The sequence below is a fragment of the Temnothorax americanus genome, unplaced genomic scaffold (genome assembly GCF_048541705.1).
Source record: "Temnothorax americanus isolate GAGA-0224 unplaced genomic scaffold, ASM4854170v1 Scaffold77, whole genome shotgun sequence".
Classification (NCBI taxonomy): Eukaryota; Metazoa; Arthropoda; class Insecta; order Hymenoptera; family Formicidae; genus Temnothorax; species Temnothorax americanus.
The window spans coordinates 550,714-562,161 of NW_027509800.1; the positions used below are offsets into that span (position 1 = coordinate 550,714).

Sequence of the window (11,448 nt, forward strand, 5' to 3'; positions counted from 1 at the left end):
ATAATCAGTATCTTTTTGCATCAGCATTTTCTTTCTTGAAAATATGACGTGTGGCATTCACATTATTTATACATTATCTGACTTTTTTTATACTATCAAAGATATTTTGTACATTCCTCAGCTTAGACTTCGACGTTGTGAAATTTTGTAAGCAAATAAAATACTTTTTTACGAAAACATCATTTTATTAAGGTTTAAGGTGAAAATTCATTATCGTGTTATTAAATATTTATGTTAAAAGCAAGAGATCAAGCGACGTGTTTGGTTAACAGATATAACGCAAAATAAATGATAATATATAATTTGATTTCGTAAAAAAAAAATTATTAGTGGTCCTTAAACTTTTAATTTCATAAGAGTTGCATTGTAATTTAACCCTTTAGTGAAGATAATCCTGCTCTCATTATTTCGTCAACCAGAAGGAGGTTACTGGCGATTATCGTGCTGAAAGTAAAAAATTTATCCATGTAAGTTCGCGCAGCGCATATAAATAACCAAATATTTAACAGCATGTTTTCGACGATATCTTACCAAGAATTGATAATTTGTTTCTTTACATTATAATTGTCATAAACACCAACATCCGCGGGTTTTATAGCTTCCCCCGTAGATAAATCCAATCCTACTGGTTCTCCTAAAGCGGTGTGTTCCTCAAATAATTTAACGATCGTGTCTTGCAGATCAAATCCACTATTAACGGCTGAAATCGAAAGAATAAAAAAAGATTAATCACGATAATGTTGACAGTATTAGGAAAAATTAGTTAATAATTATTATGTTTACCGAGAGTCTTGGGAATAATAAGTAAAGCCTCGGCATAGGCCTGTACTCCTAAACGTTGCTTTCCTTTCACTTGCTCCTTGTATCGATGGAGGGCTTGACTAACCGCAACCTCAAAGGCTCCGGCTCCGGGAACGACCGCACGATCGTCGATAGCATTCTTTATTGCCCTAAGTCCGTCACGCACAGCATCTTTGAGTTGCTCCAATGTAAATTTATTAGGTCCCTGGAATATCACGATATTAGTAAGAATATTTGTGTCGCGCGTGTGCGCGTCAGCATAAATAATCATTTGCGTTACCTTCAATAATATAGTTACGGACGTTGGCTTTTTGCACTCCTCTATAAAGGTATATTTAGTTTCTCCCTGAAAGTAAATTAAAAGTTGTAAAAAGTTGCGTTTTCCGTTGTGTGACAACTCCCATTTTTGTTAATCAAAGTACAAAACGTTACCAGAACGTGTTCATACACGAGGCCGGCCCATCCCAAATGCTCCTCTTTCAGATCATCCACAGAATTCATGGCTACGCCACCACACGCGAGCGTCAGACGTTCCATGTTTCTGCGCTTGGCTCTGCGCAAAGCGATAATGTTCTCCTTCGCGAGCATATCGAGAGACGACGGATCGATCCCTTTCTGATTTATCACGACGAACGATTTCGCCGTTCCGTCGCACAACTTCTTCTTCAACTCGATAATCTTTTTCACGCGATTATCGATGAACACACGTTCGGCGGCCACCAACTTTTCGCGCTCTTCCGCAGACTTGTAGAAGAATCCACTATTCACCTATGGAATGGAACGCCACAAAATTATATGTCTAATATATGTGTAATATTATTGCGCGCAACATATTAGTTAAACTTTTTATGCCATCTAGCGTTATCACATACCTCGCTTTTCTCGTATTCCAAACTCACATTACAGGTCAGAATATATGCGTTCTCCAATCTTTTCGGCATATCTGGATGTCTGGCTCCATGGTCAGTGACTATACCACGAATCAGAGTGGTATCGTCCGCCGTTCTGTGCTGCATTTCCATCAATTCGACCATGTGCAAGTCGATCTCTTTGCCCCGCTGCCCGATAGCCAGCACAGCGTCCACGCAGATCTCGGTTAATTTGTCGGCCATGGTATGGTGAAGTTTTGTTCTGAGTGAGGTCCTCGCGATATCCAGTAGGCTCTCTTTGACAGGCTCGATTGGACGTTTCATCGAGTCTAAGATTTCTAATGCCTTGGCGCGAGCCAAGTCAAAACCGTCCGCGAGCACTCTAGGATGCAGCCCCTCCGTTATATACAAATCGGCTTGCTTTAACAGTTCACCGATGACCAGTACAGTGCTGGTTGTGCCGTCGCCAGTCATATCGTCCTGAGCGGTGGACGCTCTTGCTATCAGAGATGCCGTAGGGTGCTGGATCTGCATTTCATGAAGGAGCACATTGCCGTCCTTGGTGATCTTTATATCTCCAGCTCCAGAAACCAGCCTGGCGATTCAAATCATTCAAAATTACCACGATATTATTATTATTGTATTATAAACCAGATCATCGCACATTAAGTACATTATAGTATATAAATCAAAGAAACAACGAGTTCATATGCGGAATAAGAAAAGAAGGTAACGTCAACGCCTCTTCTCGCTTCTCGCCCCGGCACGTCGTAAGTCATTTCCTAATAAGAAGAATGACGCGGAATCGGACGAGCGCGTCGCTCCACGGCCACGTTTCTCACGGTTGCTGGACATCCTCGCGCAATGGCATTCGGAGTCAAAGAGTTTCGAGATGCTTTTCGAGATAAACGCGCGGGGAACCGCAGAGCGGACGGCAACCTCGGCGAAGCGGCGAGAACATCGCGACACGTGAACGCGCGGATACGTACATCTTCATGGTTCCCTTGGGCCCCAAGTTGGTCTTCATCACGTCTTGAATTCCCTTCGCGGCGGAGATGTTTACCGCCAGAGCCTGTGCCGCCCGGGCAAACTCGGCCTTCGGATTCAACAGACTGATAGCCGCCATCCTCGCGAATTATCCTCGTTTCTTTATATTTTCGATCGTAAAAATACCACGCTTGGCGCACCTTCGACGTCTCTGCCTCTGCGAACTGTCGGTGTCGGTGGAGGTGGAAGCGGAAGACTTCTGAGCGGCGGCCGCGGCGCCCTCGCGCGAACATGTGGACTTGGCATGAAATTAAACACAACTCGCGTTGCCAACGGAAGTTACGAGAAGGCGGGAAAATACGAATTCTTAAACGGTTCACATAGTACGGGGTTTTATTACAAGTATCAACGATCACGGGTTTACCCCAAAAAGAACATATACTTATATAAAGACAAAATCAATTTATTCCAACACACGAGAAAGGAAAATATTTTATAGTGGAGAATAGTAATATATATAATGTAAGGAATATTAACATTACAGAAACACAAATACACGCACGTTCTTAAACGTCTTGCTGATTGGAAGTAAATGTATTATACATACATGGTTGTTATTAAACAGAACGCTTGTAATGTTGCAATATTTAATCGTACAAAATGCGAAAGGTCAGAATCCGGAATTATGTACAATCCTTTTTTTAAAAAGTACAAACATTCTGATTAGTTAATGGGCGCGTTTAAGGCAACAGCAGATAGTTAACTGCAAAATGTAGTATCATTAGAGGATGAAAATCCGTCCGTTGATTAGAAACATACAATTTTCCAGTATTTAATTTTAGTTCCAATACAGATTACAGTTATTATTTCGTATATGCATCCCAATGATATACGAGCTGCTGTTTGTCAACTGCGCAGCAGACTGCTTTGTTGACTTAAACGCGCCCAATGACATTTTAAGTATAATCGTAAAGTCTAACGGTGATAAAAAAAAAGAATATACAAAATTTGTTTACCATCAAAAAGGTTCTCTGTTTCATAAAAGCCCGAAGTTGCAAACTCGAAGTTTTCTTGTTAAAAGCACGTTTGATTAACTGCATCGTTACTAAAAAGAATTATAAATGTTTGAAGTAAAACTACGGGACTAGAGAAACGGAAACAATGTGTACATATGTGTATGTGTGTGTGTGTGTTCGTGTGTGCGCGCGCGTTATATAAGTATCGCTTATCCTTTTAGAAAAATATGTAACGTACCAACTCCTACATGGGCAGCAGTAGGAAGATTTTTATCTCTTTATGGCCTGCGTTTTATCCAAGATACTCGAATTTTTGTTCGATAACAATATTTATTACAATATATAATAATATTAACATATTACTATTAATTATAATTATTATTATTATTATACATATAAATATTTACTATTTATACATAATAGATCTTATCTCTTGTAGACTTTAGCAGATGCTGCCCAGATAGGAATCAAGAATATCGCACAAAGCCTATCAAAAACTTTCTTATGGCACTACATGTTATCGATATATAGCTGAAAATCCAATATTAAACATTTTCGATAAAAGACATCTTTAAAAAAATATGTTTTGCTCGAAACATTTTTCGGTAACACGCTTTATCACGCTTATTACAAGCACTTACACAACAATACAGACGCTGGTGTGAAACTTCCGTGTATAATCCTTTGCTTTTTTTTCTCGCAAAAAAAAAATAAATATCCTAAGAATATCATCAAGTTCCCTGATCCGATACTAAAATCACCCCCTAGGTCATGACTACAGCGATAGATCAGGGACTTAAGACTCAACCGTTTACGCTGCAAGTATTTCGATAAATATATTAAAACATCAGATTACCCCCCCCCCCTCCTTCTTCCTACCCCATATAAGCGCGATTTTTCATGTGCGTCTATTTTGAACAAATATAAAATATTATTGATATTTCCCTCCAACCTCTGGCTTGCCATTCTATCCTTTAACAGTTCGGTATTTGTTTAAAAGCACAGAAAAGTTCCTGATCTTTCCATTTCTTTAATTGATGTGTCCGAATCATTTTTCGTCGAGTCTGCTTTACTATCGTTAAAATCGGATGCTTTTTCTTTGCTCTGTAAGACGTCGTCATCTTTGATCAAGGAAACATCTTTGATGTCAATCTCTTCTATTTCTGGTACCACCGTCATCTCAGTAGTTTCATTCTCCGACGTTTCATTAGTTCCGTCCTTTGTTGCTTCTTTCTCATCATCGATAGACGTCGCAGCCGCTTGTCCTTTCTTCTGTCTTCCCTTGGCTTCAACTTTTCCATTCATTGCTGCAATCGCTTTCCCCGCATTTCTCTTTTTCCGTTTGAGCTCTGCCACGTGTGCTTCTCCATTTTCTTTGACATCCACTTCAGGGACCGCTGCCTCTTCCGCTTGAGCCTGCTCCACGGCCTTGACTGCCGCAGCAACAAGTTTTCCCCTGGGAGCAGCTTTTTTTGCCGTTCCTTTCTTTGCATTTTTCACATTTTTTGCTTTTGACGTGTCTTCTTGTACCGCTGCGTTTTGTTCCTTGCCATTTTGTTTTTTGATTTCTGCCTCCTCTGGCGGTGGTTTAGCAACTTCTTTCGCAGGATTTTTCTTGGCTCTTCCCCTGGACGTCGTCATGGCTACAAATAAAAAAAAGTTGTATACGTAACAATATTGCTCAAATAGCACAGGCACGAGAAATTTTTCTAAAACAAATATACAATGCAAATGGCATCCAAACATTGAGAACTTTTAACGTCTCGATCAGTACATTTTGTAACGTTGTTCATTATTTTGTGCAGATCTAAATTATACAGGATGCCTGAACATCCTGTAAAAGCCACAAATTCCTTGAAAAATTCGTTGAAATACTTACCGTTAGAATTTATCAAAAATTTATTAAAACTTTACCGAAATAAAAATTCTTCCATTCTAGTTTTCCGCAAATATATCTGTGACCACCACCGCGAAAGCATTCCGGTCTGACGAGATAAAAGAAGGAACTTACGCGCATCATCAGGTTCCACCTTCTTTGCTCCGCTACGAGGTTTTTTGGCTGCCTTTACTTCATCTTCTTCCTCTTCTTCCTCCTCCTCCTCCTTGATGGCTTGTGCCTCCAGAATAGCTTCGTCCGCGTTCTTGCGTTTCCTAGATGCCTTTGCAGGAGGTTTTGCCTGCGCATCGTTTTCCGCAACCATTTTCATGCGACGAGTTGTCCTCTTCGCAGGACTCGCACCAGCATCTTCTTCATCCGCGACTCGGGTCTTTTGCTTCTTAGCAGCCGGTGCCTTGGCCTTCGGGTTCGCCGTGGTCGCCTTGGTTCCCGCCTTTTTCGCCGTCGTCGCGGTCTTGCCGCCGCGAGTCCTTTTTTCGGCTACCTCCTCGCCGGCATGGTCGTCCACCGTCGCGTTCTCCGGTTCTTTGTTGGTTTGCTTCTTAGACTTGCTCCTCGTGTCGGTTTTCGCGGCGGCAGCAGGACTGGCGGCATTTCTCTGCTTACCGCGTGACTTCTTCGGCGGACTAGCCGGCCCGCCAGCCTCGCTCTCCCGCTTCGCCGCCTTTGCTTGCCGGGTCGTCCTGCCCTTGATCTGCTTCGGCTCGTCCGAAGCCTGCTTCGCGACCATCTTCCTCTTCTTCGGCGGCGTCACGTTGCCGTCGGCGGCGGCGGCGGCCACGACGCTCTCCGTTGCCGCTTGCTTCGCCTGATGCCTGCGCGGTGCCATTTAGCTCCGACCGCGGTGCCCTGCTTAGCCGGCTTGCCGCTGCTGCTAACTGTTGCCGTAGCCGATTTCCGCTATGGTTTGCCGAGAAACCGCGTGCGCACGGCTACCGTCGCGAGGAATAGTCGCGAGTCGCGAACGGGCTGAGATGGAATCACTATGGGAATCACGAGATTTTACGTCGACCACGAGGAACGACCAACGACCAAACTCTCTCTCTCTCTCTCTCTCGCTCTACTTACCTCGGAAATCGCGCGCGCGCGCACCGATCCACTCCACCCGGCTTCGTAGTCCCGCGTGCTCCCGCGTCTTCCAAGGCTCTTCCCGCTCTTCTCTTCTCCGAGGACTCAACGACGCTACGTCGACAACTGTCGACAACGACAACGAAACGGCGCAACTGCGCCGGGCGCCCTCGATATGCGGCACGAGTGATCCCCGGGCAATCGATAATCGATCTTGCGGATAGATAACCGTCGCCGATAACTGCCAAGTGCCGAGAGTGCCGAGTCGCGACGATCACGAGGACTCGCTCACTTCCTCCTCTTCCGCCTATTCTTCCATTGGACGTCCTCGACACCTCTGCCGCGGCCGGTGCGTTCCGAAATATACTCGCGCCGAAAATCTATAGTTCGCGTTATGTTGTATGCCGTAGACTCGCGGTATCGCTTCTAATAAACGTTACAGATATATTTTACATACGTTTTTTTTCACATGTACTATCGGTAGATTTCGAACGGCGTCCTTCAAGAGATCCAGCTTCCTCTCGCTTCACACTCCGGCCCGGCCCTTCCAGCCCCTTTTTTTCCAGCGATCTACGTGCCGCGCAACGCTCTCGACTTAGAAGCTACGGCGTGCACGTACGTGAATTCGAATTAAGATGGCTAACGACCTCGAGGATGTCGCCGGGTTTCGCGACGGACGAGCGTGAAAAAGAGAAAATTTCGAAGACGTCCTCCGGTGCAACCTCGCTGGCTCGCTTTCAAACGCGTCACGTGACTTTCGAAAGTTCAGACGCGCGCCGGGGCAAGATGGCCGCCTCCGGTTTGCTCGCACGAGGTAGGCGTGACGTCACGATAAATCCAAGACCCGCGAGTCGAGGCTTATTCTTTTTACTGACTTTACTCGACCAAACTCTAATTAATTTACGTGGCGATTACGTTATTGGATCGTACTTGAACTCTTTTCTACAAGTCGTTTGCGATTTTTTTTTCTATTTTTAACACGTCTGTTATCATTTTTAACGTTATGCCGCTCGCTCTCTACGAACTGGTAAATCTGCGTTACGTTGTATCCTATGGTCAGCGTGCAAAACATAACATAACCTCGTCCGTCAGTCATCTCGAACTCGAACAAACATTCCAATTTTCCACTTGATTGGAACGTTATGAACGTTATTTACGCACGTTGTTCACGCGCATACGTAAGGCATACGTTTTGAGCCTTCCGTCAAATAATTTACGTAAGTGTTATTATGACAGATCGTTAAACGAATGAGCCGTTCTGATTGTGAGTAAATTCGATCTAACAATATCTTGTTTTTCAGGGGAAACAATCGTGGATTATATATATATCGACGGTCTGTATTCTGGACTTTTGCAAAAAGTGCTCTCTTTACTTGCCGAGATATTTATTCAAGTTGAGACGACGCTCCCCAAAAAACGATGAACATGACGAAGAAGATAAACGTCAACTTTTCATCCTTGGTGGGCCTGAAAGCAGAACTGTTGAGGAAACAAGCTGAAGTAAACGAGGCTAAGTTGAAGACCGAGCCTGTCACGGCGCTGCCACTGTTCGGTAAGACGAAGAAGAAGAGCAAAAAGACCGTTGCAAACGGCCGTGCTGAAGAGAAGGCCGAGAGACCGATGGACTCGGAGGATCGTGTCGCCCACAAAAAGTCAAAATTAATGTTGGAAGCTAAAGCACGATTGTACGAGAGGTTGAAGAAATCGAAGACGAATAACGATAAATTTCTGGTCGATTTTGAGAATAACGTGGACGAACCCGACCAAGACGTCGCGGATGAGACGCGTAACGAAGAATATCCCTTGGAGCCGGAGGAAACGTGGGTGGAGTATCAGGATTGTTTTGGCCGTACGAGAAAGTGTTTGCGGGAAGATCTGCCGCACATGCGGAAGAAGGATGATTCGATAAAGCAGGAAATAATGAAGAAACATCTCGGCGAAGAGGAAGAAGAGGAAAACAAGGAGCAATACTCCGCGCGGGAGAAAGAACCCGAGATAGAAATCATGAGAAGAAAATGGGAAGAACAAACGCGAAAGCTCGTGGACAAGGCTGATATACATTATCAAGACATATTGTTTGACGAGGCGCGAGCGCACGGCGTCGGTTACTACGCGTTTTCGCAAGACGAGGAGGAGAGAACGAAGCAGCAAGAAAACCTGGCGAACTTGAGGAAGGAGACAGAGAGGAAGCAGAGGGAAACGAAGGAGATCAAGGAACTGAAGGAGAGAATGGAACAGAATAGGACGAAGGCAGCGAGAATTAGACAGCGTATCAGAGCGGGCTTGCCAGCGGAGCCTACGGAGCAGGAGTTGGCCCAAGAAATGTCGATTCAAGTTAAATCTACGGAGACGGCTGATCGCGTAGCCACAAGTGTCGTCGTGGCGGCATCTATCCAGGAAAAAGAAACTACGGATGAGGATAAGATAAAAGCCTTTGGAGAACTTCTGGGCAAGAAGAATCACTGGCGCGTGATGTCGCAAGAAGAATGGGTAGATAAACGTAGAGCGCAAAGACGCAACGAATTTGGGCCAGTTTACGATAATTTTACGAGCGGTGGATTTTACAACCGTTCTCGGAACGCGGAGCAGTCAACTCGTAAAGAAAACGAAAAGCCAGATAACGCGGACACTCGTAACTCTCGGAACGCCATTGAAGAATCTAACACCAACTTACAGAATCGTGAAGACAGTAACGCGTCTGTCGGTACGGAGACAGTTTTCATTGCAAAAGACCGCGATAGCACGAGTCAGACGGACAAAAACAATTTACCGAGATACAACGCGGCCACGACCAGCTCCCACGACGCGTCTGAAAGTACACGAGGACCGACAACAACTCCCGCCGTGACCTTTTCTCAGGGACAAACGACCGTTTCGTCGCCGTTGTCTCATCTCGCCGGCGCGTATTCACGAACGGTACATGGCTCGTCCGAGATATATACGCCTGAACAGCAAAAACAAACAGACGCGACGACGATCCCCCTTCCCGGTGAAACGGACGTTTCGTCTTCCGCTTCCAACAGTGTCGGTCACGCGAACGGGCAAGAATCCGTGTCACGAAATATAAACGAAGCAAACATTACGGCCGGTCTCAAATATTTAAGAGAAAAATTCGAAGCGAGTCACGGCAAACGTACATAATAAAGCATTATTATATTATTAGTATTATATTGAATATAACTTTATTGTACATAGTACGTTAATATAATTTTATAGAAAAATAAACTTGTAACTCTTCACCTCTTCAGTTCGCACCATTTGTTTTATCCCAAATATTCTTGCGTCACAAATTAAACGTAGCATCTTACATCAATTCTTATGTCTCCGTTTTGATCTTTTGGCGTGACTAGACTGCGTCATCTCTATGTCCGTTTCCACTTGTGGCGCGCCGTCAACATCCTTGGCATCCGTACCTGTAAGCGATACAATCTTTTTTTAAAAAAAATTAATCGTCGAGCATTCAAACGACACAACAGTAAAATCATTAAACATAATAAAGAGCCAAAGATAAAATTAAAAAGATGGAAACGTACCGGACGACGTTCCCGGTACAGGATGACGACACGTAGGACATCCCGCTGGACCGCCATGCGTTCTCGCGTAGTTCTCCAGGCAATAAACGTGCGTCGCGGCATCACACGCGCTACATTTCTCGCTCTGCAAGCACAAGATAACAAAATCACGTAACTCTGTCAAATGGGACATGTGCGTTATATATATTCACAGAAATATTACGTAAAAAAGTTCCTGCTTGCATAAAGTACAAATTTGAAGATTATTCTCATAGGTATCCTTGAAATATTGCAACAACTCCGCTATGCTTCTCACTCCCATATAATATTTACCATCCTGCAAAAAAAAATCCATGTCTTTATAACCGTCTCTTTTAAGAGTACACCGTCAAAGTTGTAAAATATAAAAATATATATACACCTTGGAGTACAACCATTTTCTCGCGACCATTTCGCGTAAGAACTCATCGGCGTCAGCCTTGCTCAGTCTTAGATTCAACGACGAGCACAAGTTAAGGCAAAACGTACTCGATACATAGCCGTTGCTCGAAGTAACAATTTCAGAATATACGCTGCGCAAGAGAGCCAACTCGGCTTGCGAGAATTCAGGATGGAAGCTGAAAAACGACGAGCGGTAACCGCGAAGCTTTTGCCAGCCGTAATATCAGTAACGTCACCGCAGTTGACGCGATACGAGATGACTAAGTAGGTATTATATAAGTATACCTGGCACTCTTGTCTAGCACCGTGCTCGCGAAAACCCAATACAGCTGGCCGGTAACTTCGCACGTCGTGCACTTTACGGTCATGTATAACGGTCGCAGTTGTGCATTTATCTCGCTCAATACCTTCGCAGTATTATCGTGATCTGAAATTCATCGCCAATGTAAACGTTGATTCGCTTTACTCGTCGTGCTCTACATTTTCCGCGCTGTGTCGACACGGTCAAGCTTACGTACCAAACAACCTAATAATCACGTCCTTTCCGTTATCCGCCGGCAAAGCCCCCTCGTGTATAATAGCTTGCAAAACGGCCTTGTGTTCTTTGCCGTAAACCATGATGCGTCGATCGGTCTCGACGCGAACGACGAACCGAAGAAAATAATACGTGGTGACGCAGTCGTTAACGACACGCGCGACCCAACGAACGGAAACGGCAAAAAGCGGGAAACGGGATTCGGATTCGGGGATTCTTCATTCTTCCACGCATTCGCAACGCGCGCGCCGTGCAGCGTGCAGCGTGCAGCGTGCAGCGAGCAGCGACATGCGACAATTGCGACACGAAGCATTTGTTTCAC

The 11,448-nt window shown here is 44.5% G+C and overlaps 4 protein-coding genes across 4 annotated transcripts; 1 reads left to right on the top strand and 3 right to left on the bottom strand.

Moving 5' to 3' along the window:
* Positions 1 to 25: 25 nt before the first annotated feature.
* Positions 26 to 2,907, bottom strand: Cct6 (chaperonin containing TCP1 subunit 6). Its single transcript, XM_077423236.1, has 7 exons — positions 2,660 to 2,907; positions 1,674 to 2,265; positions 1,234 to 1,569; positions 1,082 to 1,147; positions 784 to 1,006; positions 532 to 700; positions 26 to 444 (listed from the first exon to the last, which is right to left on the bottom strand). Exons 1-7 carry the CDS (start codon positions 2,794 to 2,796, stop codon positions 372 to 374), a joined length of 1,596 nt encoding a protein of 531 aa, XP_077279362.1. The 5' UTR covers positions 2,797 to 2,907; the 3' UTR covers positions 26 to 371.
* A 329-nt stretch (positions 2,908 to 3,236) lies between these two features.
* LOC143906892 (uncharacterized) lies at positions 3,237 to 7,286 on the bottom strand. Its single transcript, XM_077423241.1, has 4 exons — positions 7,096 to 7,286; positions 6,639 to 7,018; positions 5,685 to 6,553; positions 3,237 to 5,316 (listed from the first exon to the last, which is right to left on the bottom strand). Exons 3-4 carry the CDS (start codon positions 6,397 to 6,399, stop codon positions 4,667 to 4,669), a joined length of 1,365 nt encoding a protein of 454 aa, XP_077279367.1. The 5' UTR covers positions 6,400 to 6,553; positions 6,639 to 7,018; positions 7,096 to 7,286; the 3' UTR covers positions 3,237 to 4,666.
* A 194-nt stretch (positions 7,287 to 7,480) lies between these two features.
* Positions 7,481 to 9,877, top strand: LOC143906886 (uncharacterized). Its single transcript, XM_077423234.1, has 2 exons — positions 7,481 to 7,855; positions 7,940 to 9,877. The coding sequence occupies exon 2, from the start codon at positions 8,058 to 8,060 to the stop codon at positions 9,777 to 9,779; it is 1,722 nt and encodes a 573-aa protein (XP_077279360.1). The 5' UTR covers positions 7,481 to 7,855; positions 7,940 to 8,057; the 3' UTR covers positions 9,780 to 9,877.
* On the bottom strand, positions 9,802 to 11,328 carry Nse1 (SMC5-SMC6 complex component Non-SMC element 1). Its single transcript, XM_077423253.1, has 6 exons — positions 11,110 to 11,328; positions 10,877 to 11,018; positions 10,572 to 10,767; positions 10,374 to 10,487; positions 10,172 to 10,295; positions 9,802 to 10,051 (listed from the first exon to the last, which is right to left on the bottom strand). Exons 1-6 carry the CDS (start codon positions 11,207 to 11,209, stop codon positions 9,948 to 9,950), a joined length of 780 nt encoding a protein of 259 aa, XP_077279379.1. The 5' UTR covers positions 11,210 to 11,328; the 3' UTR covers positions 9,802 to 9,947.
* Positions 11,329 to 11,448: the final 120 nt, after the last annotated feature.